General features: G+C 50.5%; 2 protein-coding genes across 7 annotated transcripts in view; one reads left to right on the top strand and one right to left on the bottom strand.

Moving 5' to 3' along the window:
• Positions 1–275: 275 nt before the first annotated feature.
• POLH (DNA polymerase eta) lies at positions 276–8,777 on the bottom strand. The gene is made up of 10 exons (XM_040611424.1): positions 8,588–8,777; positions 8,371–8,505; positions 8,074–8,285; positions 7,467–7,636; positions 5,570–5,673; positions 4,402–4,521; positions 3,680–3,803; positions 2,953–3,018; positions 2,108–2,271; positions 276–1,258 (listed from the first exon to the last, which is right to left on the bottom strand). The coding sequence occupies exons 1-10, from the start codon at positions 8,722–8,724 to the stop codon at positions 388–390; spliced, it is 2,103 nt and encodes a 700-aa protein (XP_040467358.1). The 5' UTR covers positions 8,725–8,777; the 3' UTR covers positions 276–387.
• Positions 8,778–8,897: 120 nt separating this feature from the next.
• XPO5 (exportin 5) overlaps positions 8,898–18,510 on the top strand; it is a 32,020-nt gene continuing 22,407 nt past the window's right edge. For 2 of the 6 annotated variants that reach the window (XM_040612310.1, XM_040612307.1), the window contains exons 1-13: positions 8,898–9,083; positions 9,384–9,505; positions 10,125–10,197; positions 10,782–10,919; positions 11,234–11,416; positions 12,436–12,477; positions 13,365–13,391; positions 13,690–13,875; positions 14,526–14,602; positions 15,035–15,134; positions 16,552–16,635; positions 17,035–17,160; positions 17,398–17,488. In XM_040612310.1, the coding sequence (XP_040468244.1) occupies positions 8,979–9,083; positions 9,384–9,505; positions 10,125–10,197; positions 10,782–10,919; positions 11,234–11,416; positions 12,436–12,477; positions 13,365–13,391; positions 13,690–13,875; positions 14,526–14,602; positions 15,035–15,134; positions 16,552–16,635; positions 17,035–17,160; positions 17,398–17,488 (1,354 nt within the window). In that variant the 5' untranslated portion in view covers positions 8,898–8,978. The remainder of the gene's footprint in view (positions 9,084–9,383; positions 9,506–10,124; positions 10,198–10,781; positions 10,920–11,233; positions 11,417–12,435; positions 12,478–13,364; positions 13,392–13,689; positions 13,876–14,525; positions 14,603–15,034; positions 15,135–16,551; positions 16,636–17,034; positions 17,161–17,397; positions 17,489–18,510) is intronic. The other 4 variants (XM_040612313.1, XM_040612311.1, XM_040612309.1 and 1 more) reach the window with 3 other exon arrangements.

The following is an 18,510-nucleotide window of genomic DNA, read 5'->3' as shown; positions in this document are numbered from 1 at the left end:
GTGAAGGCTTCATGTTAAGCAGCTGGAAAGGATTCAAGAGACTGAATCTCTTGGCTAGAGATTCCCTGGGATAAGCCATTGTGCTTACACTGCCTGCTTTTACAGTAGGAACAGAGTCACTGAGCAGTGATGCCATGGAAATACCCATGGCAAGAGGCACAGATGAGAGTACAACGCAGGTTCCGAGAGCACCGAGCAGGCAGAGGCAAGCTAGCTGCCACCTGCTAAGCTAGGTACATCCAGCATCTTACGCAATTCACAAGTTCCAGTTCCTCTTAGACTTACAGATAATTTATTAGACTTTTCTGCATTAAAATCTGACAGGCAGTATAAAAACTTTGTATTTAAAAACACTGATTATTTAAAAACTCTCAGCATGGCTAGGAGTTAAGGAGGTGGGCGCTTAAAGAAAAAATCTAAAGTTCTTGTCACACCTTCTCTGGGTCGTTTTGCACTAGATGCTGCTGGAGGCTTGGGCTTGCTCTTTGCCTTGGCAGGAGACCTGGAACCTGCAGCCTTTGGGTTGGGAGCTGCTGCTGGAGCCGTGGGAGCGCTGGGTTCCAGGAAGGAGCTTTGCAGTTCCAGAGCAAAGTGGTAGTCCATGTGCTCTGGGAATTCCCACACCAGCACGAGCTGACCGCACTTCTCACAGCGTTGCTGGTCCCCTGGCGAGGCAGGAGGGAGCGGGGTGAGCTCGGGAGAGGGTGGCATATTCTGCTCATTTCCCTCCATAGCTGGCTCTAATTTCAGAAGGGTCCTGGAGCTGGGTGGAGTCAAGGGTGTTTGTGTAGCATCAGACAGCAACTTCTCACAGGGAAGCCTCTTGTAAGGAGAAGTATAAGGAGAAGTAGGGCTCCCATCCCTGGGACTCCGCTTGGCAGGGGACTCTATGTCACGCTGCACAGAGGCAAATCCAGTGCCATCTCTCTCTCTGTGCTCTGGGGAGCTCGGCACAGGTGACTCCGCAGTGGTAGCAGTGGGCAGGCTGGTTGCTGCCGCCGTCTGTGACTGCTGCCTTTCTGCTGCCTTTTGGAAGAATGACTCAATAGCATTAGCTGGTTTTTCCCTAAGCTCTTTGCTTGGGCTCCTGAAGAACTTAACCCTGGGCCTCCTAGAAGATGCGGTGTCTTGGCTGCCAGCGGCAGTGCCGTCAGCCTGGGTGTCACCTGTCAGGAAGGTGGCAATGCCTGCAGAGAGGAGCGTGGCAGGCTCTGAGAACTTGCTTGCTGAGAGAAGCACCGATATGAGTGGTGGAGACCTGCAAAGGATAAACCAGCATCAGCTCAGACACCAGCCTGGGAAGGAAGAAGTCCACTGAGGTAAGACTTTAAGCAATATATTATGTTCACAGGCAGGAGATGGGAGCTGCAGTCTGGGTATCTGGCAAGGGGCAGAAGAGAAGTTTCCTCTGACAAAATGCTGGCATTGCTACCTCCAGAACAGTCTCACAGACACAGCAGGCTGCAGCGGGCAGAGCAGAAAGCCTCCTTCCCAGAGCGGCATCCCAGAGCAAAGGAAAGGGCACTGGAGCCAGGGCAGCCAGTGCCAGCCTGGACTTTCAGCCCACCATGGGCCATCGCTGCTGTGAGACTCCCAGGCAAGGTGAGAGGGCCTTAAGGGAGCAGCAGCATTGTCAGAGCCTAACAGACAGGACCTTCTTGCCTTCACCCCAGAGCAGGAGGAAGGCAGGGCAGTAATGTTGAATACGTGCAGCTTAGCTTTTCCTTTCTGCCCCAGCAGCCTCCTCCCAAAAAGCACATTTGTCCTTAGGGGAGGACAGCAAGGCCTAGCTAGTTTCTCCGGCCCAGCGGGGCAAGGACTGCCTTGCTTCATCTGGACAACCCGCTACCAGCAGCAATCATCAGCTCCACGTACAGAAGTCAGAAGTGTCTTGCCAGATGTTGGGCTAAGAAGAGGCCAGCCTTTCACAGCTGTCCTACTGCTAACAAGCGAAGTCGCTGCGCTCCACTGTGCGTGTGCTGGGGATCGATTTTCCTGCCAGTTGGCGTAACACTCATTCCTTTCTGTCAGGTCCCTGGCTCACCCTGCACCTCCCGCAGGAGAACCACCCCTGACAGCGATGAGAACCACTTTCTCCCACACTCACCAGGCCGCCTGCTGAGCCCCAGCCACGTTGCAGTTTTGGATGAGGGCAAAGGCATCGTTGCACATCTTCTGGGCATCATAGCGGGACAGAGCACAAAAACGTGACACCCGGGTGTCTCCCTGCATGCGGATGACCACCATCAGCTGCTTGGCCACTCGGTGGTTCTGCAGAGAGAAGCAGCAGCAGTGTTTCAAGCGACATCTGCAGGAAAGGCTGAGGAGACAGTCTCACTGCCCAGAACCCTGTACTAACGGCTACCACCTACTGAAGATGCTGTGTGACAGACGGCAGCTTGTCCTGCCTGGCCTGATCTCCAGGGGATGAGATACAGAACAGCTTGTACGGTGCTTGTACAGCTGCGCCACACAGGATGGGAAGCAGTAAGTCTTTGCTTTCCTTCAAAGGCAGCTGCACACCTTTTTTTGCCGACGCCCCCCCCCAACAGCAATGAAGTTTGCATATTACTATCACCCTAGCCTGCAGTCTACCGTTTGGATTCGAGTGTATTGCATCCCCTCACAGCCCACAGCACAGGCAGAACTGCATCAGCAAAAAGGCTTGGAAGGGAGCAGCAGTGTGGCAGGATGAAGATGCAGGTCCCTGCATCCTAAAGCACAGGACAAGGACTGTCTTTAGCCCTGCAGTGTTCTTGGCCAAAACCATCCTTCCTGGCCAGGCCCCTGCACACCTCTCTGCTTGAGGCACCTCAGCACACATCTGAGGGCCAGCAGATTTCCTCATACACCACCCTCAGCCTCCTGCAAACAGCTCATGGTGCAAATGCAGCGCATGGCCTTCTGAAGGCCAGCAAGGAGAACGCTGGTTCCTGTGCTTCCCCTCCTTACCTGGCTCCTGTCCTTGATCAGTCTGGATTCCAGCTCCAAGGCCAGCTGCAGGAGCCAGTGTTGCACCTGGACAAAACAGTGGTAACAGACAGGTTGGGCCACTGGTCACAGCACTGCCACCAGGCCAGAGCGATGCTCTGCACGTCAGGAATGCTGTAGGGGGATCTGACTGGAATGGGCACAGACTACAGGCCCTGTATCTGGAGTACTCCTGGAGAAATCAGCCCAGATGAGGATTCAAGTGGAGACAAGGCACTGCAGATACAAGCCCTGCAGCCCTACTACTAGACTTCGCCAAATAATCCGAGTTCCCTGCCCTGGATCTCTCTTTGCATCTCCCTACAGCTCTGTGGGAGCCCTTCCCCAGCTAACAGGTAAGGTGCATCCTCTCTCTTTCTTTGGACTAGTTACCTTCTTTCTAGCAACAAAGCCCTTGAAGCTTGGCACCATAAATACCTTCTGAACAGCACGCCCACGGTTTTGCTTGTGGAAATTACAACAATGTTTGACTCCTTTGTGCAGGAGTTTGTCAATACATTTCTGTCAAACGGGTATTTCCCTAATTTCTGGGGGCCAAACCACCTCCCCCTACTGAGACCCTTGGCTGGGTTTTAGGGCACGGTGACACACAAAAGCAGCAGTTTTGCGAGTTATTCTCAGCTTTTAGTGTTCTCATCTTCTCCATTGCAAGTGTCAAAGCCTTCTGCTACATGTGAGCTTCTCCTACCTCCTTCTGCGTGGCCAGGGCTGTCCTCCCAGGGAAGTTCTTGCTGCAGCCAATGGACTGGGGCAGGTACCGGTTTTTGACAGGTTCCTCTTCAATTCCCCTGCACAAGTCATAGAGCCAGGACCTGAAAGTCACAGAGGAAGCATGAGGTGAAGGCTGCCACAGACAGGCAGGCATCACTGGGCAGCAAGTCAGCCTTCTGCTGAACCATGCTTTCAGCTCTGTGCAAGCTCTGACTCTTGCTGCAGCCGCAGCCAAACAGGCAGGCTTCCTTCAGGCCACAACTGCCTGTTGGCACAAGTTCTCCGCCTCTTCTCCTGAAGTGGCAACAGTTCACTGGTCTGCACGGCACCCCAACCGCTGCTCTGGGCCCAGAAGTGGTGTTTCAGGCTCCAGTCCAGCCTTGTAATTTCCTCTGTAATGAGACTGTCAAGCCTGCCTCCTTCCCAGCCTGCAGGGAGCCCTTCCACAGCTTGGCCCCATCCTTAAGACACTAGAGGAAAGCAGAGGAACTGGCTGACAGGCAAAACATTATCCTGCGGAGGGTGCCTGGGAGCACTCAAGACCGAACACCTGTTTGTGGCCTGCCAGTCCAATGTTTCTCAAAGGCGTCACTGAAGTTTTACCTTCCAACCTTCCTAATCACGGCAGAACAACCTGTGACCGAAAGGAAGTCTCAGTTCCTGCCAAGAGTCACGTTGTGGTGAGTGGTTTATCATTACCCAGTTTTGTCTCCAAAGTGGGTCTGGAGCTCTGTCTCACTGTACTGTGTCAGCTGCCCAATGTACTCTACTCCCAGGATGTCTGTGATGGCAGTGCCAAGCTTGCCTCCCAGGTTACGGCTACAGCAGAAAAAGAAAGAAAAAGAGAAAACACAAATGAAGCATCATGTGAGGATTATATCAAGTCTTCTTGCAGCAGCTATCCCTAGATCATGACAGCTAGAAGCAGTCAGGAACTAGCAGGACAAAAGGGAACACTTGGGGTACAACAGTTCTTCTGCTCATAGTAGGACAGATAGGAGTTGAAGTGGGACCTGTTCCTTGGCTCACCCAGTTTCAGTGCTTCTCCCTTAGCTCCACCTTCAAAACATGATCCTAAACCATACTCTGAAGAATGCCTTACATGCTCCCTGCTTCCTCCTACACAGACAGAACCTTTTCCCACACACACCCCTCTCCACCCCTAGTGAGACACTGAAGGCAGAGAGCAGCAGTGCAGGTCTGGAGAGCAGGACCAGGGATCCATTGCTCTGGAGCAGCGATGCTGGTAACTCTTCCCTATGCTAGAAAAAGGACTTGTGCACAGTGTGGATGCTCAAAACCAAACCACATCTGCTCTCTGGGAGCCCAGCTTACAGTCTCCTGTCCTGCAGTTGCCCCTGGCTTATACCTATGCGCCCTAGCAGTCATCTTGAGCACAGCTGTACCCAAGGAAAGGCTGCCCACAGGATGCTGGTGGGCTTTTTGTGTGTGGTCCCTTCACTGGCAGGGCTTGCAGCTCTCAAGCCTGCTCCTCAGCTGTCTGTCATAGCTGTGAGGGATTGATTACTGGCAGGCTTTCCTCTCCATTTCTTACAAGCACTGATGAGCAGTTACTGCAGAGTTGAAAGTCTTTTTGCTGGCTGCTATCAATTACCATCAAATTGCTCTCTGCTGAGGTGGCCAGGAGCAGTTTTCTACCCCCAAGTCACTTTAGTTCTGCTCACACAAGCAATGATGGCAAGCCAACAGGAACAAGTACTACAACAATGAAGACAAACAGGGCTCTCTTCCTGATAAAAGCCTGGGTTGTGGAATTGGAAGGACGTTTCCAATAAATGTCCTTGCCACAGAGCAGCTCAGCCCAAGCCCCAAGCAGCACACAAGCAGGCAGCTCCCCAGTACTTACATATTGCCGATGGGCAGTTGGCTGAAGAGCTGTGGGACAAATCGCGAAGATACTAGTGTCTGGCGGTTGGGCTTGTTTAACCCACAGGCCAGTTTTGCCAGCGTCTGTAACACAGAAGAGGGTGTAAACCCTGTTATTACAAACTTTGCACTGGCTTCATTGTGAGAATACCTAATGGCTTGTGCTGTATCACCTCTAAGAGCTGCCTCTGGAATAGCTGCTAGGAGGGACATGCAGGGTGCACCGTTGCTTGCTCTCAGGTAGCACCCACCTTGGGACTCGGCACGCACTGGCTGGGTACCCTGAAAGCACTGCTGCTTCCAGACTTTTAGCTCTGCTCCAGGCAGCTAGGGGATCTGGATCTATGACCTGTTCTGGCTGGCTTAGTTTTCCATCAGGCAAGCATGCTACAGCTTCCACAGCTTCCCCATAATCCTCCCCAGGCTATTTCTCTCACTGTCTTGCTCCATCTTCTGTGTTTTTCTTGCTTTTTCTCAGTGTCACTATTTTAATCTTCTCTCTGCGAGGTCCACAGCAGCATAGCGCTGCAGAAGTAAATCTGCAAAACACAGAATTGCTAGCCTGGAAGGGATGTTCCCTAGCCTCTCTGCTGTACAGCTTCCCCTCCCACTCTTGATCTACCACAGGATCAAGAATACAGACCAGCTTGAAATATGTTCAGCTAGATGTTTGTTTGTTGGGGTTTTTTTTAACGAGTCTAATAATTTCCTCTTTCACTGCTTTACCACACATCCTGTAAGCAAAACTTCTTTCCTGCCTATTGAGCTATGATCTTTATTAACAGCCTGTTTTACAGACTTACATACATTCTCCCTCTTTTTTAGTCAAAGTAGATGCCTTTCCTTCAACTTTTCATATCCAGTCATTTTCCAGATGTCCCATTGTTGTTATTGTTTCACTGGAGACTCTAAGTTTACCCACACTGTTCATACAGTGAAGTGCCGCAAGATGAACCAATCACTAAGATTTCATGGCGAGAAAAAAAAATCACTTTTTCTGACACCTCTAATCTGCACATGCTGGAACAGGATCCTAGCACTTTTTTTTTTGAGGGAGTAAGGAAATTGTGATGTACTGTGCTGTCTCTGAAGAACTGTATATATCTATACCAGCAAGCGCAGTGCAGAGATTACCAGGGCTGACATATGGCTGTGCAGAACATGCTACAGTGCTTCCACAGCCAGCTGACCTCTGCAGGTGCAAACCTTATCTGCAAAGAACAAAACGAGTGCTAGCTGCTCTCAGTAAACCACCCTGCACTTCATCCAGCAGGAAATCTTCTATAACTGCAGCATCAAAGTCCGTTTGTTTCTGCAGCTGCTGTCATGCATGAACCACGCCTGTGGCTACTCTCAGCAGCTCGCTGAGCATCACCCAAAGCGCAGTCTGCTAGCAGGGGTAAAGACTGATCGACCAGAAAGAGGAAGAGTGACCCGACTCACCTCAGTGCCTCAAACTGACGTTCTTCTTTCCCCAGGTCACTGGGAACTTGGGTCAGTAAAAACCATTCCCTGGCTACAGCTGCTGTTGCTTAAAATTCATGGTAGAGGTTACCTGCTGTAAGCTCTCATTTTTTCCTGATGAAAACTTTCCTGGGGGACTTAAAACTCTTTTCTTCCTAGCGAGCTAACTCATTAGGGTACATCAAGAATCCAGGCAGTAAATTTGAATGCTGACTGCATAGGCCACATCTCCGGGAAAAGAACTCCTCCCCTTCTCACATGTCTGATAATTTCCCTGAAGGTGTGCTCACACATGGCTGCATTCCCCACTCGGTCGATCTACGGCAGACTTGGAAGAGTGTGTAGGAGAGTGTCTACAGCACATTCTGACTCTGCTACTCAGAAGAAATGAAGCTGACATGTTACACATGTACCTTGTTGTGCGAAATCCCAGCTGAACACTTGAATCCTGTGGCTGCTTCTACAGCTACCCTTATTTCTTCCACAATGACTGCACCCATCGTCAGCTGCAGGTCAGGGCAATCAGGGTTATCGAAGGACAGAGATGCCAGCCACTCATGCAAGCCACGTTGCCGCAGCTCCTCTAGAAAAGGGACACAAAGGGGATCAACACGGGCGATGCTTGCAGAGCCCAGCGAGTGGGCTGGCAGCATGGGCCAGTCTCAGCCAACAGCCACATGCTTCTGTAGCTGCCTGCCAGCAGCAAGGACGGGAAGCAGGCGCCTTAGAAGCCACTCGCTGGGGAAAACACAGCCCCCATTTACCGTGGTCTTGCTTCGGGGGGGATAAAGCAGCCTGCCCTCCGCCGCTGTGGGCACACAGGGAGCGGGAGAGGAACAGCAGAGAGGGTCCGGGGGCGGCTGCACCGGGCTCATAGCTCGCAGCGCGGCCCCAAAGCAAAGCGGTTCCAGCCGCCCCGCCGCGGTGTGCAAAGCGCCGGCGGCCCCAGCCCCGCGGGGCCAGCGGGTCCGGGGCGGTGCGTACCCTTCCCGCCGGGCTGGGGGCCGGGGCGGTGCGTACCCTTCCCGCCGGGCTGGGGGCCGGGGTCGTCGGGCAGCCCCTGCACGAAGGTGGTGGGCAGCAGCGCAGCCGCCAGGGGGCGCCCCCGCAGCGCCCGCAGCCGCTCCCGCGCGCTGCCCGTCAGGTCCAGGTACGCCTCGTCGATGCTGGCCCGCTCGATGGCGGCGAACCGCGACAGCACCTGCATCACCTCCGCGCTGGCCTCCCGGTACCTGCCCGGGGGGCGGCGGGCACGGCTCAGGCGGCGCCCCCCGCCAGGCGGACCCCGCCGCCGCCCCGGCCCCCGGCCCCGCTCACCGGGTGAGGTCGGCCTTGCCCCGCGCCTGGGGCACCCGCGCCAGCGCCAGCTCGGGGCACAGCGCCCGCGCCTCCGTCGCCCACATCCCGCGGGACACGCCGAAGGCGCGCGCCTCGTAGCTCACCGCGATGATCCTGCAAGACACGGAAGGCGGTGCGGTGCGGGCGCGGCCCCGCCGGAGGGGTGCGAGGGGCCGGGGCCGCCGGCGGCACCTACCCGCCGCCCTGCCACTGGGTGTACTGCACCACGGCGCAGGGCCGGCCGCGCAGCTGCGGGTCGAGGCGCTGCTCCACCTGCATGAAGAAGCAGTCCATGTCCACCAGGGCCACCACGCGCTCCCGGCCCCGCGACATCCCAGCGACGCCGCCCGCCGACGGACCGACTGAGCGCCCCAGTGCGGGACCGCCCGCCCCGCCCGCCGGGAGCCGCGGGGCACGCCGGGAGCCGTAGTTCTCGCCGGGGGGGGGGGCGGCGCACGCGCCGTCCCCGCCAGCCCCTCCCGCCGCGCATGCGCACAGCACCGCGGGGGCCGCGCCTGCGCCGCGTGCCGGCCGCCCCTTCCTCTCGCCCGTCGGTGGCCGCTGGCGCGGGGGCCGCCGCCGCAGCCATGTCCGCCGAGCAGGTGAGCAGCCTCTGCGAGCAGCTGGTGAAGGCGGTGACGGTGATCATGGACCCGGCCTCCACGCAGCGCTACCGCCTGGAGGCGCTCAAGGTACGCGCGGCCGGGTGAGGGGAGGCGCCGGGCGGCGGCCACGCGGGCGCCCCGGCCGCACGGTCCCGGGGCCCGTCCGGCCCGGCGGGCTCGGGGGGCGCGGCCCGGCCCCGGGCGGCCCCTCAGGCGCTGGGAGGCGGCGGCGGCAGGCGGGGGAAGGCGGCGGGGGCTGCGCCTGCGCGGCGCTGAGGGGGTCGCTCCCCCCCGCCCCCGACGTGCTCCCTGAGGGGCAGGGGCTGCCCCTTGGCCGCCCCGTGGCCGCTCCTGTGTTTTAACTGCGTCTCCCCGGTCCTTTCCCAGTTCTGCGAGGAGTTCAAGGAGAAGTGTCCCATCTGCGTGCCCTGCGGGCTGAAGCTGGCGGAGAAGACGCAGACGGCCATCGTCCGGCACTTCGGCCTGCAGATCCTGGAGCATGTGGTCAAGTACGGCAGCTCGGCTGCTGCCCGGTGCTGGGGAAGGGTGCCGGCCCGCTGCCACGCAGCCGCTGGCGTGGGCTCTGCTCCCGTTCGTTCGGCATCTCCTGCTCCAGGGAGACACTTTCAGGACTCGGAGGGTCTGTTCTGCAGCAGAGGGCAGTTGCTGTCCCCCTCTGTTTCTCTCCTGTATGAAAGGAGAAAGCTGCTTTCAGGCAGATGGGGAAGGTTAATTCACCAAGCTCTGAGGCACATTAACGTTGCAAGACGTAAATAAGCGTGCAGGGTTATCAGCAGGTCTTTGCAGTGTTCTCTGTCATTAGCCTCATGCTAACAAAGAGGCTTTGTATTAGTTCAGTTCTGAGATTCTCTCTGCCGCCTCTACAGACCTGATGCTTTGTGCTTTTGCTGCTGCTTCTCATGTCTGTTGACTTCAGTAGTGCACGCCCATTTTCCAGCAGCAGTTTTTACTCAGCCTTTTCATTAAGGGATTGGGTGCTGGCAGAGTCAGTGAGCTGTAGTGTCTTTCTCTAGATGGTTCATTAAGAATCAAGTCAGATATCTCTATAAATGTTTTGATTTGGTGTCCTTTTTTTTTTTTTTCCCCCCCTCCAACTCTTTCAAACAGGTTCCGCTGGAACAATATGCCTCGCCTAGAAAAAGTGTATCTAAAAAACAATGTCATGGGCCTCATATCCAGTGTAAGTACATTCTACACCAGACTGTTCTCTGAAACATGATTCTTTCACTTGGAGATAGGAAGTGGGAACGAAAGGAAAAAAAGACTCCATTAATTAGCACAGAGGACCTGAATTCAGTTCTGCATTTCATTACTTTCTTGCTGTGCAACCCTGTTTTTTCCAGTGCTTGTCTCCGGCTTGTAGTCAGGTCAATAACCATGTCACCTCACATGGCAGGAAGTTGTGAGGCTCATATAACATATAGATAAGGCAATTTTTCTTGGGAAGGAATTCAGTAAATATGGATATTCTTATCCTTTGCAAGATAATGACATCATTATCTTGGTTGTGTTTTCTCTATTGCTGTCACTGCTCTCATGACCAAATGACCTTCTGAGGAAAATCCCTTTTGCTCCCAGAGTTCACTAGGTATAGGTGCTTGGGAAGGTAGTTGGGATGAAGAGCGACCCAGTTTTCCAGTGTTGTGTTTTGTTGGTTTTATTTCATGTGGTTTAGAATATTCACAACAACTGTGCTTCCCAGGTCAGAATTATAAATGTCTGGTGTTCGCTGTTTTGTATATCTCTGCCCCTCTTCTGCCACAGGGGACTCAAAGTATTCTGGAGGAGGAAAGTCACATTAAGGATGTTCTGTCTCGCATTGTGGTGGAGATGATCAAGCGTGAATGGCCTCAGCACTGGCCTGACATGCTAAAGGAGCTGGATACCCTCTCCAAGCAAGGGGTATGAAATACACCTGTCTGTTCTCTTCTGCTTGCTCATGGTATGGGTTTCAGTCTTCCATCATCCTGAGGAAAGCCTAACTCACTCGTGGTCAGGTGAGACGGGCTGATGATGCACTCAAAAAATCCCTGTAAGATTAAGTTACTCTCAGAGGTAGTTTTAGCAGAGAGAGGGCCATCCTCCTGTCTTGTTTTCTGAAGGCGTGACTTGTGTCTTTGTGCGTGCTCACTTTCTCTCTGCATCTTTGAGGTAGCCTCCAAAGATTTTAATGTTTGAACTGTACTGATGGAGAGTATTTCATTTTGGGACATCAGGAAACTCAGACGGAACTGGTGATGTTCATCCTCCTACGTTTGGCAGAGGATGTGGTGACTTTTCAAACTCTGCCTACCCAGCGGCGACGAGATATCCAGCAAACCCTCACCCAGAATATGGAGAAGATCTTCAGCTTCCTGCTAACTACCCTCCAGCAGAATGTCAACAAGTACAGACGCATGGTAAGAGTCTCCTTTCCTTGGGTTCAGTCAGTGCTGGAGGTGTTTAGGAATTGGGATACAACTCACAAGTTGTTGGGGAAGCAAGTGCAGAAACTGTCTGAAATCTGTTGCTGTCGCTGTGAGGTAGGGATCTGCTGTGGCCTGGTAAGCCAGTGCTCATCAGAGGAACTGAACACACGAGGTTGACAGGCTTAGTGTTGGTATTTCGCATTTGCTAGTGTAAATGGCTTGAGCAGATGCATGCCTCATCCATACTGTTGGAATGCTCTGCTGACACTACGGGTGTACAGCTTAGCAAAACAAAGGTGTGGTTGTGGCAGAAACGGCTAGAGGTTTGGGGGAGTTCATGTAACACGCAGTGGTAAAGAGATGCTGTCCTGGGCTCACGTCTGCTCTCTTATGCTGCAGTGGTGTCTTTGTGGTGATGCACCAAAATGCATGAGTTCTTGATACCTCAGCATTGCATCTGGGCCTCTCTGGTCCTTTTCACTGAGAGCTCGGGTCAGGAAGCCCTTTTTGTCAAGTTACGGTGAGGAATGCTCTTCCTTTTTGTGTAAAGAGACTTCCCTGAACTCTTACCTAAAGTCAGAGTTGCGCAGGTTGGTCAAGATGGATGGTGAAGGCAAGCCTCTACCCCTGTCTGTTCGTGTGAGGAGGAAGTGGATTTGGAAGTGAAGCACAATTGAGAAACCAATCTAGAAATAAGTTGCTTAGCTGTCTCTCTTGTTCTTTTTTTTTTTGCGAATTAAAATCCAGAGTTACACTAAATGTGAAACTGGGAGGCAATGAAAAACCCTCTCCTACCTGACTTCTGTTCATTTTCCTGATGCACTGACAGGCTGAACAAACCCACCTGTAGAGCAGACAGTTCTCTGTGCAGTTCATGGTGGTGGGTGGGAGACCCTGGTGCATTTTGTAGTCTGGTTGAAATGCATTTCCAGGTAAGGTTTGAATTTCAGTGTTTGAGGCTCTGAAGTGTGGCTGCTTCTGCTAACGGTGGAATCTTTCTGATTGGCAAGGTTGGAGCACCCCAGGAACAAGAAGCCCTCACCACTCCACAGGTTAGCAGATCTTTGGGATGTTTGTGCACAGGGTAAATTCTGAGGGTTGGGTGTTCAGTTACCTGTCTGCACACTGAGACTGGGGGAGATGAGGGACAGTTCCCCGAGACCATAATTATCTGCAGTGCTTATAAGTATGCAGTTCTGTTATGGTGGCTCATTGTTAAATGTTTGGGACACAACCAGATTAACCTAAAATCGCTGTGTGAACACATTGATGGACAGAATTTCCAAACCAAAACCTTGCAGTGGAAAGAAATGCTTGTGGTGTGTCTTTGCAACTGGCAAACAAATTGAACCTGAGTGTCTGAGGGACTCATTTGCATTAGCCAAAAAGATGGTGCAAGCAGCGTGTTGCTGCTGTTAAGTGTTTGGAACTGGGAGTCAGGCTGTAAGCTTTTGCCCCAGCTCTCTCTCCAGCTGCCTTTCTAACCATGGACAAATCACTTACCCTTTTCAGATGTCAATCACAGTACATAAAAGCCACCAGCATCTTTCAGAGTCTGGCTTTTGGATGCAAGATGCTCTAAAAGGTTAAAAGTTTCTTTCCTGGAAGCTTCCAGGAAGCATTGAAATGCCTTTCCTTCTTGTCCTCTGTGTCTCCCTGGTGCCTGCTGACTGGAGTGTCATCTTTTGGATGAGAAGGAAATTGTGGCTTAACTTGCAATTCAAAGTCCTGTTGCCTTACCTGCCAGAGGGCTGTGGAGGTGGTTATGATGGCTGCAGACATGTCCTGAGCGGGGGACTGTGTTGCAGCCTCTTTCACTAGGCAGCTGTTCTGTGAACCTGCTTCTGGCTGCATTCTCGAAAATAAGCCTGTCCAGCTGTGGCTGAGTGGAAGTATGTGTTGTAGCTGCTTGCTTACCATCTCTTGTTTTCTTTTCCAGAAGACTGACCTGGCTCAGGAGCCAAAGGTGAGTGGAGCTATATGGGAGTTAGTGCATTAGTCATTCTTAAGACCAAGATTTCTTAGAACTAGGCTTTTCCCAGGCTCTGGAGTATATTACCTGCAGTTCTCATTTACAGATGGATTTGTTCACCCATAATACAAACTGCTTAAGAAGAGAGAAGTGAGGGGTGGCAGCAGAAGGGTCCAAGTCTCTCACTCTCTCAGGGTGGTTCCTGGTACTGTTCTTCCAGGGAGTGGACAGCTTTAGATGGGAACTGGTGTTTCTCTCTGGCTCTGACCCCTTGCCTCCTCCCCCTTCACAGGCCCAGGCAAACTGCCGCGTGGGAATAGCAGCACTCAACACCTTGGCTGGCTACATTGACTGGGTGGCCCTGAGCCACATCACAGCAGACAACTGCAAGCTCTTGGAGATGTTATGTCTGCTCCTAAATGAGCCTGAGCTCCAAATAGGAGCAGCAGAGTGTCTTCTGATTGCTGTCAGCAGGAAAGTGAGTTCTTCCTCCTCAGCTCCTCTTGATCCCCTTTGTTTTCCTCCTGTTCTATATGATTCTTCAGAATGATATCTTTGTCCTTTCATTTAAGAAACAGAATTCAAATTTGGCTGCATGTGTTAATGATATTTGGTGTCAATGTCATGTCAGCACAATACATACATTAGCTGTTGGAACCCACTCCGATTTCTGTGCTCACTTCTCTGCACAGTTTTGAAGTTGGAGATACCCATTGACCTTCTTCCCCCCCAACATTCCACAACTGTAAAGTGGGAAATATTGTCACCAACTGTGTCATCTGGCAGCTCAGAGAAATGACAGTAAGATTTAAACAAGTGATTTGACCCATACATTCACAAGCAGCTTAGTGTCAAGGCTGAGCGTTTATCAGCTGCCTCTAAGTAACTAGCCAGTGTGGTGTGAAGAAGAGTTCATGTCTCAGTATCAGTTTTTTTGATTTAAAGTTCCTGTGGTGGGATTGCTTGGGGATCAGGAATATCTTCGATTTTTTGGCAAGTTTTTACTGAAGTCATTTGTGGACTGTAAGCCCCTCCCCAGATGGAAGGACAACTGAGGATCTCCTAATCTCACTTGCAGATGGGAATAGTTGTGTTCTAATTGAGGCATTTGGCATATTTTACTCATAGGGTAAGCTGGAGGATCGGAAGCCTCTGATGGTCTTGTTTGGAGATGTTGCCATGCACTACATTCTCTCTGCTGCCCAGTGAGTACCATCCTGCTGCTGTAATTTCACACAAAACTGCATATGAATGGCTTTGTAGATGTGACTTGCAAAAGAGATTGCTGCTTAACTGCAGGAAGCTGGGACTGGATTAGAAGAAAACAAAACTGCTGTTTCTTTTCCAAAACCTGAAAAACTGCAAGTTTTTTCAAGTCCTGTAATTGAAAGACAAAGTGGTGTAAATATCACCACTTTCCCAGCTTTCTTTTTTAGCCTGGAACTGATCAGGAGGGACTCTTTTCAGAGAGTTTCTAGAAGCCAATAAAGCAGTAATTCATGATCATAGCAAATAAAGTCCCACTGCAATAAAATCAAAATGCTCTAGTCCTCTTTTTATCTGCAAGTTGGATAGCAGTGCGCTGTTAGCAGCGCGAGTAACTGTGATCCTGTTTTTCCCCCTCCCCTCATTCCCAGGACAGCAGATGGAGAAGGCCTGGTGGAGAAGCACTATGTGTTCTTGAAGAGACTTTGCCAAGTTCTGTGCGCGTTGGGCAGCCAGCTATGTGCGTTGCTAGTAAGTCTCTACTAATACCAGCAGCAGCCCTGGCAAGGCTAGTTTTTAGGGCTGGGGGTGAGGTGACCCTGATGTAAGGTAGCACCAGATTTCTCTCTGCACATGTGGTAGCCATAGGGTGCTCTCCACATGTTTGGAAAAGGCAGAAATGGCTCTGCTTGTAAGTGGGATGACTATCCTGTCAAGTCATAGGAACGTAGAATGAGGGACCCTGACTGATTCCATGCCTCTGTTGTCTTCAAGAATCATCTCCTATAACCTCTGTAAAATGCTGAGGCTTTGTTGAAAATTGGCTGTTTCTTGCTGTCTGCTGCCACAGGAAAAGCTACTCCAGGAAATTACTGTTGTATTGGAAGCCTTTTAAATTTCCATATTAAAAATAATTCAGAGAGTATCCCTGTTTGTTATTCTACCAAGATTCTCCTAAGCTGAAGGAAGAAACAGTTTTTGTTCCTGCTGTTCATCTCTCCGATGCTTTGTGTCAATGTTGAGATGAAGTTGCACACTGATACTTTGCATGCTACGCTGGTTGTTGAATTTCCACTCCCTCCGTTCAGCACAGTGCTTCTACAGTAAAGAAGGCAGGCTTTCCCAGAGATGCTGTTCATGGGGAGACTGAGGCAGCCAGCCTGTGCTAGTGATAGAGCAAAGTAAATTCTCACAGGGAGGGAAAGAAAAAAAAAAAACAACAACCCATGTTTGAGAATTTATCCCTAAAAGGAATGGACAGCAAACAAAGAGTGTTACTACTTTCAGTGACTTCACTTGCTGATAGCAGTGGGAGCTGTTAGTCGGTGTTGAAGTAATGAGATGGGGATTTGAGTTCTCATAGAGATTCACTCAGGAGAGGCAGCGCTGAGCTGTACAGCTCCAGAACGGGGATCTTGAGGGCACCAGGTCATATGGTTAGCAAGGAGCAGCAAAGCCTTGAATTTGTGGCTCTGTGCAAAACTTTTTAAGTTCCTGACAAAATTCCCAGAAAGTCATTGGTAAGAGATGTCCATACATTAAATGCAGGAAACATTTGGAGAGTGAAATATCTGGGTGTATTTGCTTGTGAAATTCCACAGTTGCAAGTTCCACTTCGGTACTGCTGGCTGAGCTTGACCCAGTAGGAGTAACGTTGTGACTCATGGCAGCAGCAGTTATGAATGTGGTTTCGCCAGAACTGCACTATCTGAGAAGTCACCCTTTCCTCTTGAATGCGGGTAGTGCTGTCTTCAGCACCCCCAGGCTGGTCAGCAGAACTTGCTGTTGCTCAGGCTGTGCTGGTTTCAGAAAAAAAACCAGTTGTTCAGTGGTTTTGTCTCTGCTCCTGTACAGTCTCTGGCCTTGGTGCTGCTACACAAATACCACTTGTGAGCCCAGCATGACTGAGAGTTAGTATTTTGTCTGAAATTGTTTGTCTTCCTAATAGGGCTCAGATTCTGATGTGGAAACACCAGCCAACTTTGGAAAATACCTTGACTCATTTTTAGCTTTCACAACCCATCCCAGTCAGGTATGTAAAGGGCTGAAAGTCATATGTATATCTGTGTAAGAATGCATGAATGTGTAACTGAGTGAAGCCTATAGAAGATGGCAGAACTTCAGCTGCCAAACACTGCTTTCCAGGCTCTCCATTTCAGCTGAAGACCTGGAAGGCAGAGGGGTTTCTCCTGCGTTACTTACCACTGAATTAGGAACAGCGTGTGATGCAGAGGTCCTGAGTAGAAAGTGCAGAATTTGCAGTCAGCCCTAGTATTTACTTTCGGTGTTCTGGAAGTTTGGGTTGTGCCTGCAAGGTGTCTTGGCCTCAAGCAAATAGCCACTGTAATTTGCTTTTGCCTTCTAATAGAAACACTTAATGTTAGCAGTAAAGATTCTAGCACTGAAATCCTTTTCTCTCTTCTCCCTCCAGTTTCTACGCTCTTCCACCCAGATCACATGGGGAGCCCTCTTCAGGCATGAAGTTCTGTCTCGTGACCCCTTGTTGCTGGCTATGATTCCTAAGTATCTCCGTGCATCTATGACCAACCTAGTGAAGGTATGTGGGAGCTGCAGCCAGACAGGTATGAGAAGGTGCCTAGGTTAACGTGGCCTGTGGATCCTGGGGGAGACGCTGCATTTTTATTGTCTGCCATGATCTCCAGGCTGCTGAGCAAATGGCTCTATCAGTATTTTAATGTCTGCTCCTTGCCTTTAGTCTTCATCTCCTTGAACCTGGTGTTAGCTGTGATGGGTGTCTTCTCTTCCTTCCTGACCTTGTCTGCTCTGTCTCCAGGTGGGCTTTCCCTCTAAAACAGACAGCCCCAGCTGTGAATACTCCCGCTTTGATTTTGACAGTGATGAGGACTTCAATGCCTTCTTCAACTGTAAGTTGCCTTCATCCTGTATGGATGCTGTTGTTTCTGACTTTCGTCTTAGTTTCAGTTGCTGCCTGAGCTTGGAGCCTAACATTTTGACTTGGCAGCTTCCATTTGAGGCTTTCAGCCTGAATCTTGGAGTGAAATAATTTGTGGCAGCTCAGGTGTTTCATTTTACTTAGTTTTTACTATTATTTTGCTTGCTGGCTAGGTAGGTGTCCTAGTAGCATTTGCTACCTAGTGTCAAAGAAAATGTGCCTCTTGGTCACCTAGAGGACAAAATGAAACAGCCTCTAGTCATGGCTTAGGTTCGGAGGGGAAGGCAGCTTACAAATGACTTTAAATGTCATTCCAGAAAGAAAATGTGTCTTGGCCCTGCTAAGAAGCTTCTGGTTCAGTACCAATAGCTAGAAACAAGTAATTAAAATAGCCAAATTTAATCTTGACCTCAAACCAGCAAACAGGAAGCCCTGGATATTAATAATTTTATTTTTTCTTTGTATTTTACATCCCCAAACTGAGGTTGGTTCTCAGTGGCTGGTATAGTTTGGTACTCACTTGGTGCCTGGGAAGATACTTAAATTCTTACTTTTCATATTTCTGTTTGAAGACTCTGTTGCATTTTTTTTTATTGCCTATTAGATAGTTTATTTTTTACTTACTGTAATACATTTTCAGTTGGAAATCAAAAAGTAGCTAAATGCACAAAGACAGAATTTGAAATAGTTTTAGGGAGTTAAATTATATTGAAGGTATTACATATATAAGAAAATAAAACTGATTTGAAACACAAAATTATTTGATAAACCAACTTTTTTAAACCATGCAATTTACATCTGTAGTCAGCAGAGCTTACTCTTTTGTGTGGTCATGTATTGGAATATTTTGGGACAAATGAAATTCCTGTTATGTGCTTTGCTTTTAATATGTTTGAAATTAAAAACAAGGCTACTTTGCATTTTTTCAAGTTCACATTAGTTTGTCAGACTAGAAAATTAGTAAGTTGATTAAGAATAAATTGATAAAATTGA

Source organism: Falco naumanni, chromosome 12, assembly GCF_017639655.2.
Source record: "Falco naumanni isolate bFalNau1 chromosome 12, bFalNau1.pat, whole genome shotgun sequence".
Classification (NCBI taxonomy): Eukaryota; Metazoa; Chordata; class Aves; order Falconiformes; family Falconidae; genus Falco; species Falco naumanni.
Note: the sequence above shows the minus strand (reverse complement) of the source record. Positions and strands in the feature narration are given on the sequence as shown.

Bases quoted from the DNA above. Each gene is read 5' to 3' on its own strand.
- POLH (XM_040611424.1), bottom strand. From the start codon at position 8,724: ATGTCGCGGGGCCGGGAGCGCGTGGTGGCCCTGGTGGACATGGACTGC. The intron at 7,637-8,073 runs GTACGCACCGCC...TCCCTTTTCTAG, and splicing joins CCCCCAGCCCGGCGGGAAGG to AGGAGCTGCGGCAACGTGGC. The intron at 1,259-2,107 runs GTGAGTGTGGGA...TATCCTTTGCAG, and splicing joins GGGGCTCAGCAGGCGGCCTG to GTCTCCACCACTCATATCGG.